Here is a 26,782-nt window from a genome sequence, read left to right on the forward strand (position 1 = left end):
AAATTCATGAATTAAAGAAATTCATACATCACATGAATGAAAAATTTCCCAAGAAGTTGAGATTGCGAAGAGAAATCAAAATGATATATTAGAAATGAAAATTTCAGTGTGTCAAGTAAAAAATACAGTTGAAAGCCTTAACAACAGAATTCATTAAGTAGAAGAAAATCTGAGTTAGAAGAAAATTGATGAAAAGTTTTCAGAACAAAAAATAAAGAGAGAGAGAGAGAGAAAGACATTAGAATAATTAAAAACAGTGTTGGAGATTTCTGGGATACTATCAAATGACCCAACATAGGAGACTTAGGATTTCCTGATGGTGTGGGAAGAGCGAATGAATCAGAAATCCTATTCAGTGGAATAATTACAGAAGATTTCCCTAATTTGGAGGAAGAAAAAATGTCCAAGAGAAAAAGGCACGAAAACTGCTTATAGACATGACCAAAAACTTCACCGTGACACAGTGTAGTCATACTTTCAACAGCAAAACATAACAAAAGTTTATAAATTGTGCACAAGACAAATGCCAGATTACTTTCAGAGAATATACCATTGGCCCAACTAGCCAAAAAATAAATAAATAAATAAATAAATAAATAAATAAATAAATAAAAAGAGGGAGAAGAACCAAATCAATGATATCAGAATTGAAAAAGGAAATGTAACATCAGATAACTACAGAAATAAAAAGAATCATCAGGAATTACTGCAAAGAGCTATATGCTAACAAATCAGAAAATCTAGAAGAAATGAATAGATTCCTGGACATACACAACATACCTAAATTAAGTCATGAAGATACAGAACACCTAAAAGACCAATAACCAAGAAGGAGGTTAAGTCAGTAATAGACTCTCCCAACAAAGGAAAGCCCAGGACCCAGTGGCTTCACTGCTGAATTCTACCAGACTTTCAAAGAATAAACAATTCCAATTCTTCTCAAGATTTTTAAGACAACTGAAATGGAGGGGATCCTCCCAAACTCCTTCTGTGAGGCCAGCATCACCTAAATTCCTTAACCAGAAAAAGCAGCAACAGAAAAAGAGATCTATAGACCAGTATCCCAGATGAATATAGATGCAAGAATCCTCAACAAAATACCAGTTGTTGAATGTGAACAACACATCAGAAAGATCATTTACAAGGATCAAATGGAATCTATTCTGATATGCAGGGATGGTTCAAGATTCGCAACTCAGTGTGATACATCCCATTAACAAACTGAAGATAACCATACGGTTATCTCAGTAGATGCAGAGAAAGCATTTGATAAAAGACAACACGCTTTCACGATGAAAACCTTAAGCAAACTGGGTATAGAAGGAACATTTCTCAACCCAATAAAGGCAATTTATGACAAACCAACAGCCAGCATCTTATTCAATGTGGAAAAGCTGGAAGCATTTCCTCTAATATCCCTAACCAGAAAAGGATGCCCACTTTCACCACTGCTATTCAATATAGTCCTGGAAATTTTGGCCAGGGCCATTAGGCAAGAAAAAGAAATAAAGGGATACAAACTGGAAAGAAGGAAGTCCAACTATCCCTATTCGCAGATGATATGATTCTATATATAGCGGATCCAAAATACTCCACTAAGAGACTATTGGAATTCATAAAAGAGTTTGGTGAATTGGCAGCATATGAAATTAATACATAAAAAATCAATGTCCTTTGTATCCACAGACAATGTCATGCAGAGAAAGAACTTCTCAGATGAAGTCCATTCACAATAGCTACAAAAAATTGAATGCCTTGGAAGGAATTTAACCAAGGTGGTCAAAGATTAAACATTAAAGAAAGAAATAGAGGAAGACACACAAAAAATGGGAAAAAAATCTTCCGTGTTGGTGTCTTGGAAGAATTAATATCATCCAAATGTATATACTGCCCAAAGTAATTTACAGATTCAATGTAATACCAATGAAATTACCATGAAGTTCTTCTCAGATCTAGAATGAATGATGATAGCACAAGAGATCTTGAATAGCTAAAGCAATCTTATACAACAAAAACAACGCAGGTGGCATCCTAATACCTGATTTAAAGACATACTACAGGGCAGGCAGTTATAACCAAGAGTGCCTGGTATTAGAAAAAAATTAGATGTGTAGGCCAATGGATAGAATAGAAAGTCCAGAAACAAACCCATGTATTTAACCAACATATCTTTGACAAAGGAGCTAACACCAATCTCTTGAGCATGGACAGCCTCTTCAACAAATGGTGCTGGGAACACTTGGATCTCCACATGCAGATGTATGAAGCATGAGCCCTACCTTACATCTTACACAAAAATCCACTCAAAATGTATGAAGGACCTAAATCCATGACCTAGTATCACCAAATTATCAGAGATTATTAGAGATCATTGGTGAAAGTCTGTAAGACATTGGCATAGCAAAAGAGCTCTTGGACAAGACCCCAGAAGCACAGGCAATCAAAGCCAAAATAGAAACATGGGATGGCATCAAGCTGGGAAGCTTTTACACCGCAAAAGAAACACCCGGGGCCGGCGCTGTGGCATAGTGGATAAAGCTGCCGCCTGCAGTGCCGGCATCCCATATGGATTCGGAGTTGAGTCCCGGCTGCTCCACTTCTGATCCAGCTCTCTGCTGTGGCCTGGAAAAAGCAGTGGAGGATGGCCCAAGTCCTTGGGCCCCTGCACCCATGTGGGAGACCTGGAAGAAGCTCCTGGCTCCTGGCCTCCTGTCAGTGCAGCTGCAGCTGTTGCAGCCAATTTGGAAGTGAACCAGTGGATGGAAGACCTCTCTCTCTCTCTCTCTCTCTCTGCCTCTGCCTCTCTGTGTGTAACTCTGACTTTTAAATAAATAAATAAACCTAAAAAAAAAAGAAACGCCTGCAAAGTGAAGAGCCAACCACAGATAAGAGAAAATATTTGCAAACTATGAAATTGATCAAGGATCATTATTCAGAATCCAAAAAGAGCCCAAGAAAGTCAACAACAACAGAATAAACAATCCAATTAAGAAATGGGCCACAGACACATGAAAAAATTTTCAGGACCACTGGCCATTAGTAAAAAGCAAATCAAAACCACAAAGAGGTTTCACTTCATCCCAGTTAGAATAGCTCTCATACAGAAATCCACAAATAATAAATGCTGCCAAGGAGGTGGGGGGAAGGTACTCTAATCCACTGTTGGTGGAAATGTAAACTGATTCAGCCTTTGTGGAAGACAGTGTGGAGATAACTCAGATCTCTGAATACAGACCTACCATGTGATCCAGCATCCCTCTCCTGGGAATTTACCCACAGCAAATGAGATCAGCAAATGAAAGAGTTATCTGTACCCTCATGTTCACTGTCCCTCAATTCACAATAGCTAAGATATGGAATCAACCAAGATGTCTATCAACTGATGACTGGAAAAAGAACTTATGGTGTAAACACACCATGGAATACTACTCAGCAATAAAAAAAATGAAATCCTGTTATTTGCAATAAAATAGATGTAACTTAAAACCATTATACTTAGAGAAATAAACCATTCCCCAAAAGACAGATACCTTATGTTTTCCCTGATCTATGTTAACTAACAGAGTACCTAAAATGTAATGTATTGCAGTGAAACTGACATTTTGAGATTCGATGACCATTTACAGCCCTTGTCTCTACTGTTGAGCAAGTGCTTTTTTCTTTACACTATTTGTTGACCTCTTTACTTAGTGCAGAGTTAATCTTACAAGTAGAAAGTAAACTGAAATAGATCTTCATAAAAATTAAGAGTGTGAATAGGAGAGGGAGGAGGAAGAAGGGTAGGAACAGGGTGGGATGTGGGGAGCAACTGAGACCAGACTAAGTTACTGGAATTAAGACTTATTCTATGCATCTGCTCTCCCACAATATGGTGCTGGGGAGGAGTAAACTTCTACGCAGCTGCCTCTCACCAATTTGACTGATGAGCTGCAGGAGCTGATCCTGCTCCTGATTGGAGGAGAGCAGTGTGCTCGGCATGTGGGTAGCAGAGCATGGATTGGTGGAAGAGGACTATAAAGGAGGAGAGAGACAACATGCACCAGGAACATCTGAAGGAATACCTGAGCAGCCCCCGAGAGAGCCGGCCGGCGGTGTGCCGCTCCTCCGCGGAAGCGGGGAAAGTGGCAGGGGGTGCCGCCCCTCCACAGTCAGCAGCCAACCCGGGAAGGACCAGCAGCAAACCCGGGAAGGGCCGGGCAGACAAAAGAACAGTGCAGGGTCCTGTGTCGTTCCTCCGCGAATGGGGGAGCGACAGTGGGAGGGAAGGTAATGTGTGATGTATCACTATGTTCCTAAATATGTATATATGAAATACATGAAATTTTTATACCTTAAATAAAATTTAAAAAATTGCCAAGGCTTAGAAGGTTGAAAATTACTTTCTTAGAACATATGTTCCTGGAAGTCAGTAGAGAGTGCCAGATTAATCCGGTTTTAACAAACCATGCATTTGTTCATTCTTACCGTGCTGTAGTCATACCAAAGGGCTTGAGGGAAATAGGCACGGATCGCAAAAGTGTTCTGAAACATAAAATCAAACATCATTATGAATATTCCAGGAAGGAAATAGTGTAATTTCAATTTTTAAGACACTTTCTCTAGAGTAAGGCAAAGAGGGAATTTTATTAGCAATTTAAGAATGTACAAGATTTTATTAAGGATGATCCAGAAGAATTCTTATTAAAACACACAACAGGGGCAGGTGCCGTGGCACAGTAGGTTAATCCTCCACCTGCGGCACTGGCATCCCACATGTGCGCTGGTTCAAGACCCGGCTGCTCCACTCCGATCCAGCTCTCTGCTATGGCCTGGGAAAGCAGTAGAAGATGGCCCAAGTCCTTGGGCCCCTGCTCCCACGTGGGAGACCCAGAAGAAGCTCCTGGCTCCTGGCTTCGGATCGACGCAGCTCCAGCCGTTGCAGCTATTTGGGGAGTGAACCAGCAGAAGGAAGACCTTTCTTTCTCTCTGTCTCTCCCTCTCACTGTCTGTAACTCTACCTCTCAAATAATAAAATCTTAAAAAAAAAAAAAAAAACAAGAAATAATTTTTTAAAAATTACTGTAAAACCATACAAGATGACAAATTTCTAAAAATAGCAATCAACTAGTGGTGTGAAACTTTCATTGGAGAGGATCTCAGAAAAAGGAAAAGTTTTCCTTTAGGGGTAGTAGGAAGGCATTCACCGGAAACAACACAGGATGATCTAAAAACACTTCTCCTGTACCTTACCGTTAGTGATTGGAGGGTTTCTGATCTACTGCAAAAACTCACACTTTCCAGCACAGGGCTGATAAGGATGGCAGGGCCCCACATGAACTGTTGGTCTATATCCCACGTTGTGCTGTCGTTTGTAAACCTGAAAAGGTAAGCGTGAAATCTTTATCCCTGAACTCCTACAACCTTCGCAGAGGAGTGCTACAAGGGAGAGAGTCTCTACTCACTCGTGGAGAAGAGGTCGGATGACAGTGCTGCCCTCCACGTGAGCCTTGTACATCAGCGTGTAGAGATAAGGCAGCAAGGAGTATCTGATCTGCAGGGCTTTTTGTGAGGCCATCTCAAAGGTTGAGTTCCATGCCACAGGATCTTGTCTCTAAGTTAACAAAGAGCACAGAACCGACTGGTTTTCCTTCACTACACCCTGGTGATGTCAGGAAGGATCAGTGAGCATTTCCTCCACACACATCTCCCCACCGCTTCTCCCTTCAGGTCTGGCCACCCCTTTCCCTGCAAAAGCTCTCAGAACTAGAGCTTCTTGGTTCTTCTTTGTTATTGATTTCTGTGTCTCCTGCCCAGGTCCAGCCTTAGCCCTGTGTATGTGTGGCACAATCAATCATTCTTTATGAAGCACTGACATTTCATCAATGGATTTGAATAAAATATAAATGCGATTTGCTTAAAAGAATGGATTTTTACATTTTAGTTCCATGGGGGAGACATAATAAATTCTCTCCTCATGGGTATTAACACCCCAGGAGGTGAGAAAAAGCATACTCAAAAATTGTCAGTAACTCTGAGGTTCTAAACTTGGTGGATATTCTAGAAAACGGAGGTCCCAATGATTTGTATGACCTTTCTCAGGGAGGAAGTAGAATGACCTTGTGGGTTCAAAATAAGCTGTGCTGGGAGGTTGCGAAGCACCTGCTGCAGGAACTGCTGACTCACCCTCGTCCCGATGGTGTTGTGGTTCCTGGAAAATGGATAAAAGGCCCCCAGCTGCATCCAGCGAATGCACATCTCATATTCAGCATCTCCAAAGAACCCACAGATGTCTGCTCCTGTCTGAGAAGATGCAAAAATCAGAGCATGGGGTGGGACTCCAGTGGGTTGTAGACACACTGAAATGTGACTGGGTAATTAGTGATGGCCTCTGTTTGACTTACATAAGGTATTCCAAAGAGACTGAACTCCATCATACCTGCAATGAGAAGATATGGCTGTGTGGAATATGGAAACACTTTGGGGAAGACAGACCTGGCTTTTCCTTGCCCTGTTAGAAAGCCTTGGGAATTCATGATGAAAATATTGAAAGGTGGGTATAAATTAAAACATCCCTAGAAAAGTCCAATCTTGATGATGATCTAGATACAGAGGGCCCTAGGAAGAACATCACACACCAATGATAGACTTCCCCAGCTGGTCCCACGCCGCTGTGTTCTCCCCCAGCCAGTGTCCACCCCAGCGGCCAGAAGAGGGGAACGTGGAGCGGGTGATGACGATCCCTCGCTGTCCCGTCACCTCCTGCACGGCTCTGGGTGGAGAGGAACAAGGAGGTGAACTGAAGGTGGACACGAGCCTGGACAGTCATAGAGCTGCATCACAGAGAGAACTTGCAGCTTGCTGTGTGGGGTGGCAGAGCTGTTCCACTCAGAGTCAAATGCTTTCCTGCCCAGAAAACATCTGCTGACGAACAGTGGGGCCAAAGTCCCAACCAAAGTCTCAGCAGGACAACCGGAGGAAGACTGATCTCTGCTACATGATTTCATTCTTAAAGAAAAGTCCAGTTAGATAGTTATCTGGGGCTGAGGAGTAGAACTGCGATTTAATGGAACCTTTCTCCTCTGCTGGAATTAGGCTCGTCACGTTCGTGTGTACTATCTCACAAAAAGAGCTACTTCCTCTTCATGAGGAAGACTTCCTTATATTGCTTTTACTGTTGGGATACTAAGGCTCAGAGAAGTTAGATCACTTGTTTTAGTCATTGGAAGAGAAAGGAGGCAGAGCCAGGATCCAAATGAAAGTCTATACGACCATAGCCCTTTCGTGATATTCACTCTCCCATGCAGGATATTTTTTGCACACATGGGCAAATATTCAAAAAAGACATTTAAATCTCATTTGATTGAAGAGAAATTGTCTACACGTATCTCCAGTCAGAAAATAGACAACTCTTTAGGAGAAAAAATCAACGGAACAAAAGAGAACATCTATTAAATGACTCTAGTATGTATACAATCCAAATTTTTGTTAAAGGAAGCATTACAAATCAATAAATACAGATGCACTATCCAATAAATGAAGCCAGGAAAAGAGCTACTTACTATAAGGAAAACTGCTCCACTTAGCTCACTTCCAATATTTCACACCAAAAGAAATCCAGAAGTGGATGAAGATACTACATACACACACATACTCTTATTATAGCAAACAAAAAAAAATACAATCTGATTTCTACAGGGAAATGGAATTTTGGAGAATAAAAGCAATAAACAAAACACAGTGAGGGAGGAGGTATAGATTTAACCACATACAGATTGGAAGTATGTTTATATATACATGCATACATATGTGTGTGTATGTATATGTGTGCATATGTGGTGAAGGAATAGGGGTGGAAGACCACTTAGATTTTTATAAGAATCTAGGTGAGAGGCAGTGAAGACCTTGAATAAGGCAGAGGTCTAGCATAAGGGAGAATGTGAGTAGAATAAGCATGAATGTGAACAAAGCAGCGAATGACTATCTCAGCCCAGTTCCATTCACATCAATAAAGAACTCACGAGCGCCAGCAAGGCCCTTTGCAAGACTCTTAATTCAGACTTCTGGGTTCACAGGTGAGGAATCAGACCTCCAGGAACGGAGGGTAATATGGGAAAGAAGTTAGCTCACCTTGCGACATATTAAATTTGAGTTGTTAGTAAGATGTCTGCTAGGAAATATTTATTAGACACTGGGAAATGTGATCTCAGGGCCACACTTCCTTCTTTTTCTATGTCCTGTTTATTCTGGCTAATAAATAATAATTAAAATAGGCAAAGGATTTCCTATCTTTCTTAAGATATTATGGCCCTGGTAAGTACCAGATATTTTTACCACCAAGAAAGGTTACATTTATTCTTTGTATGTCAGGCACAGAAGATTAAACTAATGTAACTGCTAAATTTTCCACTGGATACTTGCTTGCCAGGATTGTTCATTCAAATCTAGCAATCCTAGCTCTTCCATTATTCTGTAAGGAGTGACTCTCTGGTGCTTCAGGCACAATTATCTAAATAGCAGCCTATCTCCTCCATGTGGGAGCCAATGGGCTTTGACTGTAGAGCAAGATGTAGGTATCCAACTCCAACATGCAAATCTACAGAGACAAGTCAGCATTTGTTAGAGTGACAAAAGGGAATTGCAATGTACGATGAACGTTAAAACCACGTGTTTGTGACTTCCCTGTCCTTTGAGGAAGTCATTCTAAACAAAACATTCTTGAAACAAAACAAAAAATGTCTATGGGGCGACAGGAATATGACATCTGTGGGAATTCTGGACTTGAAGTTCAAGAGAGAAGGTTGTGCTGGGGCCATAGATTGGAGAGTCATCTGCATTCAGAAAGTGTTTAAACTCTTCAGTGTGTGGGTGCTGATCCAAGAGAGGGCTGCACGGGGTGAAAGAGAGATGACTGAACGCCACCCTAGGAGTAACACACAGGAGACTGGACCGGGAAGGGACACCTGCCAGGGAGCTGGTGAAACAGTGGTCAGAGAAGCAAATGCACAAATAACCTGAATCAACACAGGAAGGCACAGTTGAGACCCTGAGGAGAAAGCAAAAGCACAGAGCTTACGTAGCAGGGCATATTGTGGACCTCAAAGCCAGCAGAGGGAGAGGCCAGCATGCAAATCCACACACTGATCCCATGTGTACTGAGCTCTCACATCAGCATAGCACTCAGGGGCACACAAAGAGGAAGCGGCCGTCGGTCAGTGCTTGAACAGAGTTGCAGATAAGACACAGTCCTTACCCTGCACAAGGTGCTTAGAGGAGGTAACTTAAAATGTGGGCCACAGTGTAAGCTTGGGAGTTAAGAGAAAAGGGGATTAGGAGAGACAGAGTCATCCGAGAGGTTTTCATGGAGGAAATGGGTTCAAGCAGGACTTTAGATTGCAGGTATTGCTTCTGGCCTAGAAAAAGCAGAAGACAGCCTAAGTGTTTGGGGCTCTTATATCCACACGGGACATCCAAATGAAACTCCTGGCTGCTGACTTTGGCCTGGTCCATCAGGGGAGTGAACCAGGGGATGGAAGATTTTTTTAAAAGATTTATTTATTTATTTATTTGAAAGTCAGAGTTATGCTGAAGAGAGAAGGAGAGGCAGAGAGAAGGAGATAGAGAGAGAGAGAGAGAGATCTTCCATCTGCTGGCTCACTTCCCAGTTGGCCACAATGGCTGAGCCAGGCTGAAGCCAGGAGCCAGGAACATCATCCAAATCTCTACATTGAGGGTAGGAGCCCAGATGTTTTAACCATCTTCTGTTGCTTTTCCCAAGTCATTAGCAGGGAGCTGGATTGCAAGTGGAGCATCCAAGACATAAACCAACACCCATATGGGAGGCCAGCATCTCAGATGGCTTTAACCACTATGCTACATTGCTGCCTCCAAGTTCGTAAGTGTTAAATGTTTATAGCACTGGGGCCAGCGCTGTGGTACAGCGGGTTAAAGCACCAGTCTGCAGTGCTGGCATCCCATATAGGAGTTGGTTTGAGTGCCAACTGCTCCAGTTCCAATCCAGTTCCCTGCTAGCATGCCTGGGAAAGTAGTGGAGGATGACCCAAGTGCTTGGGCCCCTGTGCCCATGTAGGAGACCTGGATGAAGCTCTTGGCTCCTGGTTTCAGATAGGGTCAGTTCAGCTCTGGCCATTGTGGCCATTTGAGGAGTGAACCAGCAGATGCAAGACCTCTCTCTCTCTGCCTCTGCCTCTCTGTGATTCTGCCTTTCAAATAAATCAATCTTTAAAAAATGTTTATAGCATCACTATTTAAAATAGCCAAGAAGTGAAAACAACAACCTGAATTTTCACCAACTGATGGATGTATAAAGAAAATATAGCATCTTTATGCAATGGAACATTATTGATCTGTAAAAAGAAACGAAATACTGATGCATGCTAAGAGATAAATCTTTTTTTTTTTTTTTTGACAGGCAGAGTGGACAGTGAGAGAGAGAGACAGAGAGAAAGGTCTTCCTTTTGCCGTTGGTTCACCCTCCATTGGCCGCCGCGGCCAGCGCGCTGCGGCCGGCGCACCGCGCTGATCCGATGGCAGGAGCCAGGAGCCAGGTGCTTTTCCTGGTCTCCCATGGGGTGCAGGGCCCAAGCACCTGGGCCATCCTCCACTGCACTCCCGGGCCACAGCAGAGGGCTGGCCTGGAAGAGGGGCAACCGGGACAGAATCCGGTGCCCCGACTGGGACTAGAACCCGGTGTGCCGGCGCCGCAAGGCGGAGGATTAGCCTAGTGAGCCGCGGCGCCGGCCCAAGAGATAAATCTTGAAAACACGCCGCACACACACACAATACTCAGGCACAAAAGACCACACGCTGTGTGATTTCATTCAGATGAAATATCCAGAATAATAATCCATATATACAGAAGGTAGATTAGTAGTGACTTGAGTTTAGGACATGGAAAAAAAATATGAGAATGACTGCTAATGGATCAGGATTTTCCTTTGGAGATGGTGAAAATTGTCTTAACATTTTACAGATGACTGCACAACTCTATGAATATACAAAAAACCACCAACTGCGCAGCTCAAATAGGTGACTTTAGCAATCTACTTGACAAATAGGCTCAGTTGTTGTACCTGCTTGGGGAATCTTGCATGGAATTTGTACATACATCCATTTAATCAGAATAACGCTGATAGGAGCACAACAGAAGTCTAACAAGAGAAAAAGCAACAATGTGTACAGTTATCTTTGCTACCAGTGATGAAAACACTCACTCGTAGGTGGGTCTGGTCTGGGACCACCCGTACAGGCTGTGCACGTCGTAGTGCCGCACTCGGGAGCCGTCTGGCAGGATCTGCTCACTCTCCATGCACAGGGTCTTGCTGCTCAGGCCCGTGCCCCTGGACTCCAGGTCTGAACAGAAATGATCCATTATTTCCCAAGCAACTTGATTTGCACATTGTTTAGAAATGCCTATCATTTTAGCATTTCTCTATTTCAATCAATAACTTTGAAACCAATAACAGGTCCAATTTCCCAAGTTTTTAGCTCTACAAAATCAACATCATGTGACTTTATAGCCAAAGATGGACAGGGTATAGAACTGGGGAAAACACCCTTCCTTTTGTTCCAACTCTTGGTTTATAGAGTACTAGCAGATTTGTCACTGGAATAAATCCTTGTTGTCAGGACTGTGGCATCCACTAGATGGTAATGTCCTCAAGGGAAAAGATCTTATTTTTAATCAACTTGGTATGAAAATGTGTAAATCTTTCTGAGTCGTCAGCACTTGCTTGATACTTAAATATTAAATCAGAGAGGAAGAAGAGCACTAACGAGTGACTTAGCGAGCCATGGGCAGGCAGCATAGCAGTGACCCTCAAGGAACTTGGAGTCTAGATTCTGTCCCCCAAATTACTGGTGCACCACTTCTATAAAGTGAGTCACCTCCCTCCTTGGGGTCCTGCAAGATGTAAAGACCCAGCTTTCTGAGAATCCTGTGATTCCAACATCCTATTTCTGTTTGTGTCAGAGTACAAATGGGGAACATCCTTTATGAAGTATCTGCTGACATGAGAGAGTTCATGGACTAGATTTTATTACATGATCAAAAGAACCTCTCTCATTCTCTCTCTTTCTTTCCTTTGTGTGTGCATATGTGTTTGCATACAGAAGTCTTTAAAATTTCAACAGTCAGCTTACAATGATCAAAGTAATCAAATGTACCAATCACCATGTAGGGCCTTTCACAATCCTGTCATTATTTTTGTGTTTGATTAGTAATTTATTTATTCATTATTTACTAGTAATTTTTATTAGTAGTACATTTTTTATTTGAGATAATTCAATTTGGGGTTTTATGTCATGATTAACAATACATTCTATATCAAAAATTAGACTTTGCTTTGACAGTAAAGAGGAAAGTTTCAAGGTGTTTGATTAGGGAAGTAATTTGAGGAAGTTATCATGTTACATACATGGCACATAGGGTGGATTATTAAGAATATCATTTCGGCAGCCATTGACAGATCCATCCACAAAGTTTGATGGCTCGTTCATGTCCTGAAATGAGTGAGCAAAAACAGTTCTGTGATGTGAGGGGCAGTAGAGCATTGGCTATTTAGGCCACTGACCTCAGGGAAATGAACGTGTCATAATTGAAGCCCTCGGTCCTCCAAGTGGCTTCAATTACTCTCTTCAATTCCTAGCAGTGACCAAAATGGACTCTAAGAATATCCGTGTCAGATTAGGTGGAGTGGTACACTCTTCAGACTACCTGGTATTTTTAAATTTAGGAAGATTATTTCACAGTGAGAAAAAGGCTGAGATAATCCTGGAGCCTGGATCCAGGAAATCTCTTGAAACATGCCCACTCAGGAAGCCAGTCTTCGTTTCTCCACGCGTGGATTGTTCACTCCATCTTTATCCAGTGGTGACTATTGTCTTCCTCTACACTTTGTTACTCTGACAGCTTAGAATAATTCTGTTATCAGCCTAGACTATGCACAGGAAAGGCAATTCACTTTCTGCTGCAGATAGATCCCCAAAAACTTGTGTATAACATATGCAAATCTGGAAACAAAATCAAATTTGGAGTAAATTCTTTTTAGAAGAAAAGAGTAAGAGCTCCTGAAGGGATGGTCATTGCTTCCCCTATCAAGGGAAAGGTTACAATTTTGTATGTTGGACTATGGTAAGTAGGACACAACCCTGGTCAAGGCAAGTATTGGATAAGTGTTCATTATTTTGAGTTATCCAGCTGTAGCATTCCCTCTTGCAGAAATTTCCTGCAAAAATACCCTGGAGTTACTAGTAACTGCTGTGATCAGTGCCACCCACATCTCTTCACTGATTCTGCTGTTTGGTTGATTAATGTACTTTCATATTCTACCTTCTGCCTATCTCTCCTGAACAATCAAATGTCAGGGAGTCCCCAGGACTGCCCATTACCTTATAGGTTTGTCTCTGGATGAATATCAAGCTTATGCCAGCTCAGTCCATCTTTGAGCAGTTCCTCAGAGTTGGCCCAGAACTTGTTTAAGATTTCAGGCCACTGGGCAATCAGGAAGGCAATCAAAATATTGATATGCTTTCAAACAACAGAAAAGCACAAACACATGTGCCTTGGACACATGTTCTAGACCTAAAAAATCCCTGCTGTAAGTTGGCTCTAAGGCCAACAGCCTGTGTAACACGTGTCTAAACAGGTCTCTGAAGCCATCCCCTGAAAGCATTCTGCGTCAGTCCCATAGTGAGTGTCTACCTCTCTGATGGCTGTCCTGTGGGTCCCAGCTCTGCCCTCTACTGTAGAAAGGGTTCTCAGGCTGCCTCACTAATTGGCCAACAGGGGATGCTGGTGAGAGACTGGAGGATGAGAGGTAAGAGGACCCCGGGAATTTTTCCTCTCTCTCATGCTCTGGCATCTGCAGCAGTGGCACAGCTCCTCCACTGGCTCTAACTCCCCCGAGATAAAGTATGGCTAGGTAGACCACAGTAATTATAGCATTGCCTGGTCTCAACACCCAGATTCTGTAACAATCTCCCTTCTTTTGGTCCCTTGTGGTCCAGCTCCCTGCTTTGCCAGTCTCTGGATTGCCACTCCACATTTTCACTACCAACAATTCCAAAGAAAAGCAATTAAGGGTGCACTTACAATCCTCAACCCATCAAATTTCAAGCTCTTCTCTGGCTCCTGAGGGTTTGTGTAGAGCTCTTGTATTTCTTTCTTCCACCATGCAGCTGTGCTATTTCTCAGGAAATCAGGAAAAGCAACGTGGGCCCTGGACCACTGTAAGAGTAACACACACGCTCAGGGTGGGGCCCCAGCCTCCCTGGGAGGGAGAATCCGAGGACCAGGAAGGAGAGAGGAACAGGTATGTGTGTCTGTCCAGTTCAGTTTCGGAAGTAACCCGAGGTCTGCTGTAACACGGAGTTTAGTGGACACAGAGACTGGGGAAGGCTGATTTCATTATTTTCTTGGAAGAAGGTTAAATAGCTTTAAAGTCCCTTTTAAACATAGGATTTCCTGTAAGACTAGACATTAAATCATAGTAACTGGAAATTAACAATCAATGTCGAAACAGTTGAACTTTAGAAATACAAATGCTTTTTCTAGACTGGCTAAATGAACTGAAGGAGAATCCCTCATCCAGGCAAGAGTGAGCTGCAGAGAGTAGGGGTGCTGATGCCAGGCTGGTGTGGTAGCAAAGGTGAGTTTAAGGCCAGTACTGCTTTCAACTGGCTTGTATTTTCTTTTGTATGTAGATAATTCATTAAAATCCAGTACTTTCATAAAGAATGTCCCTCTAGTGAAAACATTCTAGACTTTTTCATTCTTTTCCAAGCAATGCTGGATTCAAATCAATTGCAATGCATTAAATGGCATATGTATGAGTGGGTTCCATCAGTAAGTTCCTTCTATACATTTTATTTTAGCTGTTTGTTGAGTTTTTCATAGGAGGTACTTTTTCTGCCAAGAAATTACCAGCAAACAAGGACACTCAAGTTAGAGCTGCTTAGTAAAGCTAAGACACTTATCCATTAGGATAAAACAGATACAACTCAACTCGCTTAGAGGAAGGTAGACAAAAATCCATGTACAATTGTATTCTAACCTGAGCTTCATTGTCAAGAGATCCATTCACATTTACATTGGGCAGCTCTGGCCAAACCTGGAGAAAAAGAACAAAAAGTTAAAGCTTTAAAAGTCATCACATAGAGATGAGATTTCATGATAGACTCTGAAGATATGTATCTTCATAAAATGCTGGGAGATTTTGTCACATATTAAATTATAAAGGCTGAATATACGAAATTATTTTAAGTGAAAGTAAGTTATGTTGAGGTCTCTTTATTCATTCTGTACATTTTTAAACTTTCATTTTTGAAATTAACATTAGCTAAATTTGTTTTAAACATATCTTTTTAAAATTACTTTCAACTGTCTGGTCTACCTGTCACAAACCTATAGTAAAATTCCCTATAAAGGGGCTTGCGCTGTGGCGCAGCAGGTTAAAGCCCTGGCCTGAAGCACTGGCATCCCATGTAGGTGCCTCTTCTAGTCCCGGCTGCTCTACTTCCGATCCAGCTCTCTGCTGTGGCCTGGGAAAGTAGCAGAAGATGCCCCAAGTCCTTGGGCCCCTGCACCTACATGGGAGACCCAGAAGAAGCTCCTGGCTCCTGGGTTTGGATTGGCGCAGCTCCGGCCATTGCGGCCATCTGGGAAGTGAACCAACAGATTGAAGCCCTCTGTCTCTGTCTCTACTTCTCTCTGTAACTCTGTTTTTCAAATAAATAAAATAAATATTTTTAAAAATCCCCTTTATAGCTAAATGTGAAGGATTACTCTAAATAAGATTGATTTCCATCAATTGCCCATGAACTTAGCCAAAATACTATGACTTATTGGAGACCCCAAGAATATATAGTGTTACAAAGCTATACTGTCATACTATCTAGCAAGTCCATCTATAATTACAGGAAATTAACTATGTACACTAATTAACTAATACAATTAGCAAACCTTTATTGAACACTGACTATATGCTCTTCCAGTATTTTTATCTGCTGAGATTTAGGTAATCAGTTGTGCTTGTTTTCTAAGAGTTCATAGATGGTTATATACATAAGTGCTGAACTGTATGTCATAATCTCTTAGGGAAATGAAACAGAAAAGGGAAAAATAGGAGGAGCTACGATAGCTGCTGAATGCTTCATAACAGGTATGATTTAAGCTGGTCTTCAAGTATAGATATTATCTGAGTAAGCCGAAAAGGCAACATTGAAAGTGAGCATGGCGTATACCCAGAACAATAGTAAGTAGCATAGCATAATAAAGAACAGAGTTTGAATTAGGTTTGAGTCAGGTTCAAGAGCTACTATTACCTAGAGTTAGGAGGTCCCCCCAAAATGTTATTGTATCACACATATGAAATCAGCACTTTGACCACAGAAAAGGGTTTAAAAAGACAAGAGAAATGGGGGACTCTACACGACGTAGTGATTTATTTAGATGCAGAAGCTAATTAATCATCCCAAGTCGAGGATGAATGTGCTTTGAGTGTGGGTGGCTGGAAGACGTAGATTTCAAAATCCCTCCCAGAGGGACTCTTAATGTTTGTTAAGTGGAATCTGTAAGGGATGACGGTATTTGAATATTCCCAGGCAATAAGAGCACTCAAAAATAGCCTGGGAGATTAGACCCATTACCTTGGCTTTGTTATTGTTTGTTGAGCTACTTGGTATCAGGCAGATTGTCTTCAATCATAGTTTATTAATTGCCCAACATATTTTCCAAGGTTTTATTAAGAGACTGTTTTAGTCAATACAAGGTAATGTTAATTAAATATAGGCGCCACCCCCCAAGCCATACCTTTCCCCAGACAATGTCACTCGTGTCAGGCCATGTGATAAACACATCATTTTCTTGTCCTCTAGTGAACGTGAGGTACTGTGTCTCATTACCAGAAATGGCTGGGTCCTGTGGTGAAAGGACATCAAACCACCAGTGTGAGAAAAACATCTACAAGGAAGTTCCTCCCCCAAAATTAATGAATCCTGGTGTCACAAATGACGAATCGCAGTACCAGTAAAATAAAATTCAAAAGCCATGGATAACTTATCTTATGTCTACTGGGTGTGCCACCCTAAGGAATTGAAACAGGTGGGTGCCACAGTTACCCAAAATATGATGTGCAACCATTATGAAGCACCATCTCTTTGAAAGGTATCTGTGTCAACAAATAGAGTCTTTATATTTTACAGAAAGTAACCAACCAAAGACAGAACCAATGAAAGAAAATGAAAATCCTACAGAAATTGAAATATGACACAGCATGAGTGATTTTGTCAATGACATAAAAATCTATGTTGACAGTGAGTTGAAAGATAAAAGAATATATTGGCGTTACTCCATAAAAATCATGGAAGAAAAAAAGGGTACTGATATTTGGAAACAACTCCTGGAGATAAACCAGGTTAATAAGACATTACCCTCAAGCACATTTAAAAAATGTATTCCATTGTCAGAATGCAGTAGCACTTTCCTTTAGAAAGTGAGACTTTACTATATTCTGTGACCTAACTTGTCCAGCCAAATCAATATTTCTTCTTCAGTGTGTCTTTTACCTGCTCCAATTAGTCTGTGTGATACAAAAGTATTTACGAAACATCAAAGTTTTAATTCATAGGTAAGTCTGTCTAGGGACAACATTTTTTGAAATCCATGCACAGATTTTTCATTTTTCATGAACTTTTTGGATACCTTGCAGAGTATGCAGTTTCACAATTTTGAATTGCCACCAAGTTTTTTTAAATGTTAGCTGTCTTTCACTAGATTAAAAAAAATTTACATTCCTGAGAAAAAGAACATTGTATTCACTAATTTAGGATATACATACACACACATAACTTTTAGAACAGTGATTTTTCAAATAGCCAGTTCTATCCAAATATTTGAATAAATGAATCAATGAAAAAGAAGTCAGCAAGTAATACTAATTTTGGAAGGTAGAGGGAGAATCATTTGCAGGTAACTGCTTCTGTATTTACCAAGATCAATCTTCCAATGTAAAATAATAAACTAGTATTCTAAATATTAACTCAATTCTTTATGAGTTTAAGTAAGGAGAGATAAGTTCCTTGATGGTAACCATGGCTGAGTGATGACCTACATAAGGGGTTTGTAATGCCCGAAGGCAAACAGACAGCACAGCTCTTCCTTCTGAGAAAGAACTAAGTGAGAAGCTCTCTGTTGGTGGTGTTATATTCACTGTCCTAAGGGAAGAGTAGGAAAAAGTTATGGATTCCGGCAGCTGGTGCTGTGGCACACAGGTTAAGCTGTCATCTGCAATGCCCACGTCGTATATGAGCACCTGTTCAAGTCCTGGCTGCTCCACTCCGTATCCAGCTCCCTACTAATGCTCCTGGGAAAGCAATGGAAGATGACCCAAGTGCGTGGTCCCCTGCTACACACAAGGGAGATCTGGAATGGAATTCTAGGCTCCTAACTTCAGCCCAGCCCAGTCCTGACCTTTGGCCACCATTTGGGTAGAGAACCAATGGATGTGAGATCTCTGTCTCTCAGTCTCTCTCTGTAACTTCACCCTTCAAACAAATAAACCTTTTTTTTAAAGTTACCTTCAAGTGACACAAGTTACAAAATTAAATATTATAAATTATATATTTATTATATATTTATATATAAATTATATATTATAAATTATATATATTATAAATTATAAATTATATATAATTACATATATAAATTATATATATTATAAATTGTCATATTTTAAAAACTACTTATAGTTATATTCCTTTATTCACTTCTTGAAACCTTATAGAAAAGTACAGGTTTACAGGTTGCAGAATATGTGCAAAGAGGTCTCCTTCATCCAGTTTCCCTCAATGGTACTATTTTTGAACCATGACTATAGAACTGGAATCTAATCCACCTCGATACCCACCAGAGTAAGTATGAATCTCATGCCATCTTCCTTCATTTGCTCCATCAGCAGACTCAGGTTTTGAAAGCTGGGGCTGAGGGTGAAGTCCAGTTTCCGGTCCATGTAATCCATGTCTACATGTTGGACGTCCTGAGGGGAGAAACAAGCAAGATATCTGGGATCCTGCTCTGTCAGGACCGGGTCCTGGGCCCCCTTAACCTCTCACCTTATTACCTCTCCACACTGGATTTTCAATTGTGCTCACTGGGTTTTCTTCCTGATTCCTGCCTGCGGCTCATCTGCCCCACGCTTTCTCCCTCTGCTCCACCAGCTGGAACTCTCTCCTGCTTCCTTCCCTCAATTCATTCCCACTCTTCAAATCTCAAATGCCAGGGACCTAGCAAAGTGCTAATGGAAACATGCAAGGGCATTTCTAAGAGATGTCTCTTAGAAACACAAAACACTTGTATGCGTTTGTTTTTCCTATAGTAATCTTACTGAATTTAATCATATTTAGAAGTTCATTATTTTATATCTTTCCAGAATATATATCACATATATATGGAATATATACATATAGCTTCCAGAATATATGCATATATATATATAATAATGCATGATGTATAAAAATCACATAAAACATATTTTGGAATATATATATTTTGGAAAACTATAAAATAATATTCGATTATAAAATTTTCTATTATAGCTTTACAGAATATATATTTATCCTAGAATGTATATATATATATATATATTCTAGAGAGTTATAAGATAATGTGTAATATATAAAATTACAGACATGTAAAGCAACCCAGCTTACTACACATGAAGCTCACCCAGTTTGTGATTGTGGATCTGTAGCTAAAGTGGTTTAAGACTTAGAAAAAGAAAGATTCTTCCTTTTAGACAAAGGTGATAATCTCCTGACATGACCTTAAGACTGAATAACCATTATTTGGAGAAACAGAGACTTGTGCATAAGGCAAAACTTAGAAGAAAATGAACCAACATATTATTAGCATTGATTGTGTTGGCAAAGTAATCTATGGATTTTTTTCAGTTTGAAATTTTCTGATATTTTCTAATTTCTGTATAATAAGTACACAGAGTAAGACTGTATATCTTGAGAAAAAAAGTTATCCCTGCATACATATGTCAAACTATGCTTGACAAGAGCATCGTAGCACTTGATTTTATTCTCATCTACAGATCACTAGTCACCCTCCACCACCTCAGGAGGGGAATTCAAAGTGGAGAAAGGGAATGAGTGATGCAAGTCTGGTAACTGTAAGACAGAGACCAAGCTGCTTGTGGAATTCTGCTTGTTGACAGTAACTGACCATATTTCTTGAGGCTTTTCTGGGTGCTATATTGTCACTGTAGGATTTGAAGAAGTGTGTATGTGTTTTAGAAAGTGAATGTTTAGATTCATCCATTTGCTTTCATTGTCACCTCACATCCATCTCTCCAAAATCTCCCTTACGAGTCCCCAGAGTGATGGCTAATGCCCAGCCACGGCTACTGCATCCCTGCCAAGAGGCAGTGAACATCAATATCCTCCAATCACATCCCTTGCTGCTGAAAGACCTATGCAACTCTCAGCTTTGAGTCGGATTTGAAAGGTAGCAGGAAACAAGAAGCAATGTATTCCATACAACACTGGTTCCATAGCTACATTTTGTTCCTTCTGAGTAGCCACAGCAGTAGTGTCTCTATGAAGCTGTTATATACAATTAGCTGTACATTCACATAACTAATGAAGCCGCAGGCTGAGTGAGGGTGTCATACATAAGGAATTTGGGCTGCCACCATTGCATCATACAAACTGGCGATTTCAGCAACATTCTGGTATCCGTAGCGACTCAGCTGGAATCCCAAGGCCCAGTATGGAGTCATTGCTGGCCGACCGATCAACTAGAATAAAAAGAAAAATGGATCCAGGAAGATTTCTTAAGTAAGGAAAGGTATCTGGCTTATACTTGAAGCAACTTGAGTATTTCTATTGAGTACTACCTGATGCAAGATGCTCAGCTCAAGAGAAACAAGTCAAATAAATGCAGAACAACCGTGGAGACGGGGAATGAATTAAAAAAAAAAAAATGTAGTTGAAGCTTCCTGATAGTCTACAGCCTCTGCTAGAAAAACCGGGGACTGGATGATTATTACTGATGAGAGATTCTTGCGCTATTTAGCAAATAATCCAGAGACACGTAGGATGCTAACATGCAAGGATGGCCCTATAACCCTAAAATCTGACTTTTAGGAAAGATAACAATGATAACCCAAGAATAATAATAATAATAAAAACTTGGCTTATCTCACTGCTAAGAAAATAACAATAATACCAAATAAAAATCAGTGCACAGAATCACTTCCAACCTCAGTGTATTGCTGAGTTACAAGTTCAGGGGTTGGCCCTAAAACGATATAGAAGTCCAAAGTCCCTCCTGTGGTGCGGTACGTCAGGGCAGGAGTGGGCTGCAGTGTTATATCTGTAACAAAATTTTAAAAATAAAATACATGAGGAGCATTCCTGGAGCTGTCAATCACCCAGATGGGGGAACCTGCCCTAAAATTCGCTGGTTTCACTCTTGTTCTTTAATGCCCACCTCCTTTAGAAAGTCTTGCCTCGGCCAGTGGAATCAGAGACGGATTTACAGGCACCCCAAACATCACTTTGTGAAATGAGCCAAAATGTCAGTAAAATAAGGTTACACAAGGGTAGGGGCCGTGTTTCATCACAATTCTATACCTAACACCTGGTTTAGAATTTTCAGTAAATCCGGATTAAATGCACGAAGGAATGGAAGCTCCATGAATTTGTCCCATTTTCCTTGCCCTTAAGATTGTCTATTACTGCTGACGTCCTGGGTCCCACAGAGCATTCACAGGCATTTGTGAAGGTGCAGGAGAATGCGCCTAGTCTCACCCATGGCGTTGCTGTTCAGCAGGAGCACTCCGTGGGCACTGCCATCCTCCTCCAGGCCCATGTAGTAGGGGTGCACACCATAGGAATTCTTCTTGTACTGGTAGTAAAAATCATAAGGGCAATAAAAATGAGAAAATTGTTTCCACATAATAACCCAACAGTAATCTTGTCCCCAGTGTTAAAGATTCAGCTCAATATCACGTTTTCTTGACTCTCCCTCTCACCCAAAATAAAAGCTGTGTCCTCCTCCTCCAAGCCTCTTTACTTCCTAATACACCATTCTTTCATATCACTGATTGCGCCATGCCACCATTATTTCTGCACTGATCTGTCTTTCTAGCCTATAAGCCTCTGGAGAACACAGGGAGTGTCTTATGAAACATGTACCTAAGCACTTAGCAACTGGATGACACATAAGATATGTTAAATAAAGGTTTGTGAAATCAATAAAATGCATAGTTCACAGGGCAAAATACATGCCTTTAAAGGATAAAGGAGCATGACCTGTTGTGGCCTCTGTGGCTGAGAGCAGGGTTCATCTAAACAAGGAAAAACCGAGGAATCGGGTTCCAGAAGAATTAAAATACGTTTACTAACTTTACTCCTCCGTACTCACCGCCGGGGGCTCATCGCGAGCAAACATTCCCCACGTATGCCAGCTCATGTTTCTTCTGAAAGCTGTGTGCTCGGTCTCCCCAAAGCCATAGATGTACTGTGAGGGGAGGCGAGTGGAAATGGAGAGGAACTGGTCGTTGAAGGTGAAGCCGGGCAGCTGAGAGTCCCAACTGCAACACAAAGGCAGAACTCCATGCTGAGCTGTAGAACACAGGCCAGAGCAAACGTGCAACCCCTAAATTGATTCAGAAACCTCGTGAACTACGGAAAATCTGGACCTAGCTTCAAATGTTGTAAAGTGATTCAGGTCTTAAACGTGGCCATGACTCAGCACCAGCGTTGTGTGTTTGCATTTTTATTCTGTGGTTTGTGAGACTCAGAGCTCCTCTTCTAGGTCATGGCCTCCTTGAGGACAAGAACTATGTCCCATTCAGCTCTTTATCTCCGGCTCTCAGTGCTCAGCATAGCAGCCTGAATAAATGTATGTATAGGTGAGAGAGGTCTAAAAAACGTTTCCAGTAGAAAAGTGTGCATTTTTTAGGACAACCTCTCTGGGTTTGCCAAAGCACTTTTTAGTGAAGGCAGTGACGCAGAGAAAATCAGACACCGTGAAAAAGAGCAGCAGCTGGACCCAGAAAAACGCACATTTGACTGTCTCCACTGGGGTGGGCATCTCAGACCTTCAGCCCCAGGATGAAGGGCGAGAGATGACAACGCTTTCCAAGCTTAACACGGTGAAAAGTCTTTCCGTCTAAAGTGTCCACAGAAGCCAACATCTTGAGAAGTCATTTCTCTTCTTGCTGACTTCTGCCTCTCTTTGTGGTCATGCAGTTACTATTTGCTAATGAGGCCCAATGAAGAACTGCTTTGTACCTTAGGTTATCTGGTGTGTTATAACATCATTTTCTGTTCTCCCTAACAAGAACAACAAACACACATGTGTTTTTCTTTCTCTGAAATCAAACAATATTTGATTAGTTTTTCAAAGAGTCAATTATTCTTGAGTTAATGACTCATAGAAAAATAAATTCCCTATTGATGAAGGGGGAAATTGATATACTCGAGCAAACACACACATAATTACATAGTCTCAGATTAATACTGCAGGTGAGCTAATTAGAACCACTATAATTAAATCTAGAACCACTTAAATGGCCGTCAAATAAAAAGTGCTTACATTACAGTGCTGGATCTTTTGCGTCGAATCTGAATTCCAAAAGGATTGGTCTGAATCGTGACATCATACAGGCGGTTTTCAGGGGAGCCAACCGGCGAGGGAGGGGTATTTAGGGGTACTGGTACTTCGTATCTTTTATTAGTGGGATCGTAGATCTGGCAAGGAGAGAGAAGAAAACTTTCTTTAACAGAAAACTTTTATTTAATAAATATAAATTTCCAAAGTACAACTTTTGGATTATAGCAGTTCTTCCCCCCATAACCACTCTCCCATCTGCAAACCATCCCATCTCCTACTCCCTCTCCCATCCCATTGAAAGAAGAAAACTTTACGATGGAGACTCTGACCTAAAACCTCTCAAGTGTTTTGGTCCATTTGAACCACAGCAAGATGCATCAAATATCGCTAAATAGATGTGAGGTCTACCTGCCCATTCTGCCTGATACAGATCCTGACCTTGAATAATGTCTTAGTAACACCCATTCAGAGCCAGGGGAAACCTTCCAGTAAAGAACATGTGCTCCAAATGTGTAGAATCTTGAGGACGGAGTGTATGTGTGATTTTATGTGTGTGTTAAAGTGTGTGGTATGTGAGCATGCAACTGAATAAAATCATGCATGTGAACACATGTGTGTCAGGAATCAGAGAACTGGGTTTTCACGGGGACTCTGAGATTGTCTTACTATTTAAGCTTCTATAAACGTCACAGCCTTTCCATCTAGAGGTTCCTGTTTGGTATCCACCAGCTGTTCTGAGTTACCTGACAGGATTGGTACGGGGAATAATGCAAAGGGTGAGAAGCGTTGTGCAAAGACACAGGCGTCATCACTGTGACCCATCACCCTCTCCCCCACACTATTATTAGCACATCGATGCTTGGGTAAAGTTTCTCAAATTGTTATTTCTCAGACAAAAGGCAACATCCATAAGTAAATTTTGACTTCAATATTAACTATTTTAGAGTTCCGGCAAGATGGCGGAATAGGAAGGGAGCACACTGATAGTCTGGGGAGAGATAGTTTAATAAAAGTGGAGATACTGCAGGTTCAAGGAAGAGTAGGGGAGGAAACAGCAGAAGAAACTCTTCCGGAACACGTGACTCACAGCGGACCTGCGTGGAGAGCATGGGAGCCCACAGTTCGGGACACCAGCGGCAGACTCAACACACCAGCGCTGGAACGTGAGGTGAGCCGAACCTCAATAGCCCGAGACACCGGCAGGCAAGCAGAGAGAGGAGACTAGAGGGAACGACCCCCAGGGCGGGGGGGACTTCACCAAGCTAACTGGAAGAGAGAGAGAGGGAAAAAAAAAAAGGTGACTGGTGTGGACACGGGTTTCTCTCTCTCCGCTCACCTCTCAAGGGCGAGCAAGACAAAGAGCAGGCACCATCTTGGACATACGTCATAAGCAGAGCGACCTCAGGTCTGCACCAGCCCTGAGCCTAGCAGCAAAACCTGACTCTGGGCGGGGCGAATTAACAGGAGATTAGGATATTTGTGGTGCTACTGAACTGAGACTGTGAAAAAAGAGACGGTGGGGGAGAGAATTCACGGAATTCACGTGAGCACTCTCCAGAGACGCTAAAATTCCGTAACTTTGGCAACCCAGTGGGAGGCTGAAGGAGAATTTGAGCCCACTCTGAGGGCCAAACAGATTCCCTGTGTGGTCCTTGGGAAAGAGCTTCTGATCTCTGGCTCCTGTGGGTATATCATTTGCCTGCTAACTACCTCCAACTTCGTTCAGCTGTGCGGAATTACTTCCCTTTTGAATCAAAAAAAAAAAAAAGAAAGAGAGAGAGAGAGATTTACCACGCCTAACCTGGGAGTGTCACCTTTGGCACACCAAACAGAGCTCGCAGGCCACACCCATCTCAAGCCCTAAGGCTCCATCAAAAACAGATAGTCCACTTAATCTAAAGTCATAGTATAACAAGAAAAAGCACCACAGTGAAGAAACCAAATATCTCCAATATGCCAAATAACAAACGCAAAAACCAAGGTAATAAAAACAAGGAAGTCACCATGAAGCCCTCAAATGAAAAAGACACCCCAATTCAAGATTATGAAGATGATGAGATAGAAGAAATGCAAGAAGCAGATCTCAAAAAATTGATAAGAACATTAAGAAGTTCTCAAAAACAAATTCTGGAACTACACAAATCCTTAATGGACAAGACAGAAAATCTCTCTCGTGAAAATGAAATATTAAGGAGGAATCAAAATGAAACGAAACAACTAGTACAACAGGAAACTGTGATAGTGACTGAAGTGAAGAATTCAATAGATCAAATGAAAAACACAATAGAGAGCCTTACAAACAGAATGGGTGAAGCAGAAGAGAGAATATCGGACTTAGAAGACAGAGAACAGGAAAGGATACAGTCAGACCAAAGAAAAGAAGAGGAAATTAGGAATCTAAAACATATTGTCGGGAATCTTCAGGATACTATTAAAAAACCCAACATTCGGGTTCTAGGAGTTCCTGAAGGCATGGAGAGGGAGAAAGGATTAGAAGGCCTTTTTAGTGAGATATTAGCAGAAAATTTCCCAGGTTTGGAGAAGGACAGAGAAATCCTAGTACAGGAAGCTCACAGAACCCCTAATAAACACGACCAAAAGAGATCCTCACCACGACACGTTGTAATTAAACTCTCCACAGTGAAACATAAAGAAAAGATCCTCAAATGTGCAAGAGAGAAACGTCAGATTACTCTCAGAGGATCTCCAATCAGACTCACAGCTGACTTCTCATCAGAAACTCTAAAAGCTAGGAGGGAATGGCAAGATATAGTCCAGGTACTAAGAGAGAAAAACTGCCAGCCCAGAATATTATATCCTGCAAAGCTATCATTTGTGAATGAAGGTGAAATAAAGACTTTTCATTGCAAACAGAAATTGAAAGAATTTGTTGCCACTCGTCCAGCCCTGCAAAAGATGCTTAAAGATGTGTTACACACAGAAACACAGAAACACGGTCATCAATATGAAAGAAGGTAAAGGAAGGAAACCAAGGAAGGAAACCTCACAGCAAAAGACCACAGGGAATTCAAAGCATATATTAGAACTTATCTTTGGCAAATGGCAGGGCAAAGTTACCACTTATGATTAGTCACTTTGAACGTGAATGGCCTGAACTGTCCAGTTAAAAGACACCGATTGGCTGATTGGGTTAAGGAA

General features: G+C 41.4%; 1 protein-coding gene across 3 annotated transcripts in view; it reads right to left on the bottom strand.

The window, feature by feature from the left end:
* Positions 1-26,782, bottom strand: part of MGAM2 (maltase-glucoamylase 2 (putative)) — a 98,021-nt gene that overhangs the window by 20,520 nt on the left and 50,719 nt on the right. For all 3 annotated transcript variants that reach the window (XM_070071389.1, XM_070071390.1, XM_070071391.1), the window contains exons 27-43: positions 23,606-23,760; positions 22,430-22,598; positions 21,814-21,910; positions 21,264-21,376; positions 20,673-20,798; positions 18,903-19,031; positions 16,808-16,915; positions 15,051-15,107; positions 14,090-14,224; positions 12,414-12,498; positions 11,211-11,349; positions 6,615-6,748; positions 6,381-6,415; positions 6,163-6,279; positions 5,442-5,590; positions 5,272-5,356; positions 4,465-4,521 (exon numbers count right to left, since the gene is read on the bottom strand). In XM_070071389.1, the coding sequence (XP_069927490.1) occupies positions 4,465-4,521; positions 5,272-5,356; positions 5,442-5,590; positions 6,163-6,279; positions 6,381-6,415; positions 6,615-6,748; positions 11,211-11,349; positions 12,414-12,498; positions 14,090-14,224; positions 15,051-15,107; positions 16,808-16,915; positions 18,903-19,031; positions 20,673-20,798; positions 21,264-21,376; positions 21,814-21,910; positions 22,430-22,598; positions 23,606-23,760 (1,890 nt within the window). The remainder of the gene's footprint in view (positions 1-4,464; positions 4,522-5,271; positions 5,357-5,441; positions 5,591-6,162; positions 6,280-6,380; positions 6,416-6,614; positions 6,749-11,210; positions 11,350-12,413; positions 12,499-14,089; positions 14,225-15,050; positions 15,108-16,807; positions 16,916-18,902; positions 19,032-20,672; positions 20,799-21,263; positions 21,377-21,813; positions 21,911-22,429; positions 22,599-23,605; positions 23,761-26,782) is intronic.

Source organism: Oryctolagus cuniculus, chromosome 3 (genome assembly GCF_964237555.1).
Source record: "Oryctolagus cuniculus chromosome 3, mOryCun1.1, whole genome shotgun sequence".
NCBI classification, from domain to species: domain Eukaryota; kingdom Metazoa; phylum Chordata; class Mammalia; order Lagomorpha; family Leporidae; genus Oryctolagus; species Oryctolagus cuniculus.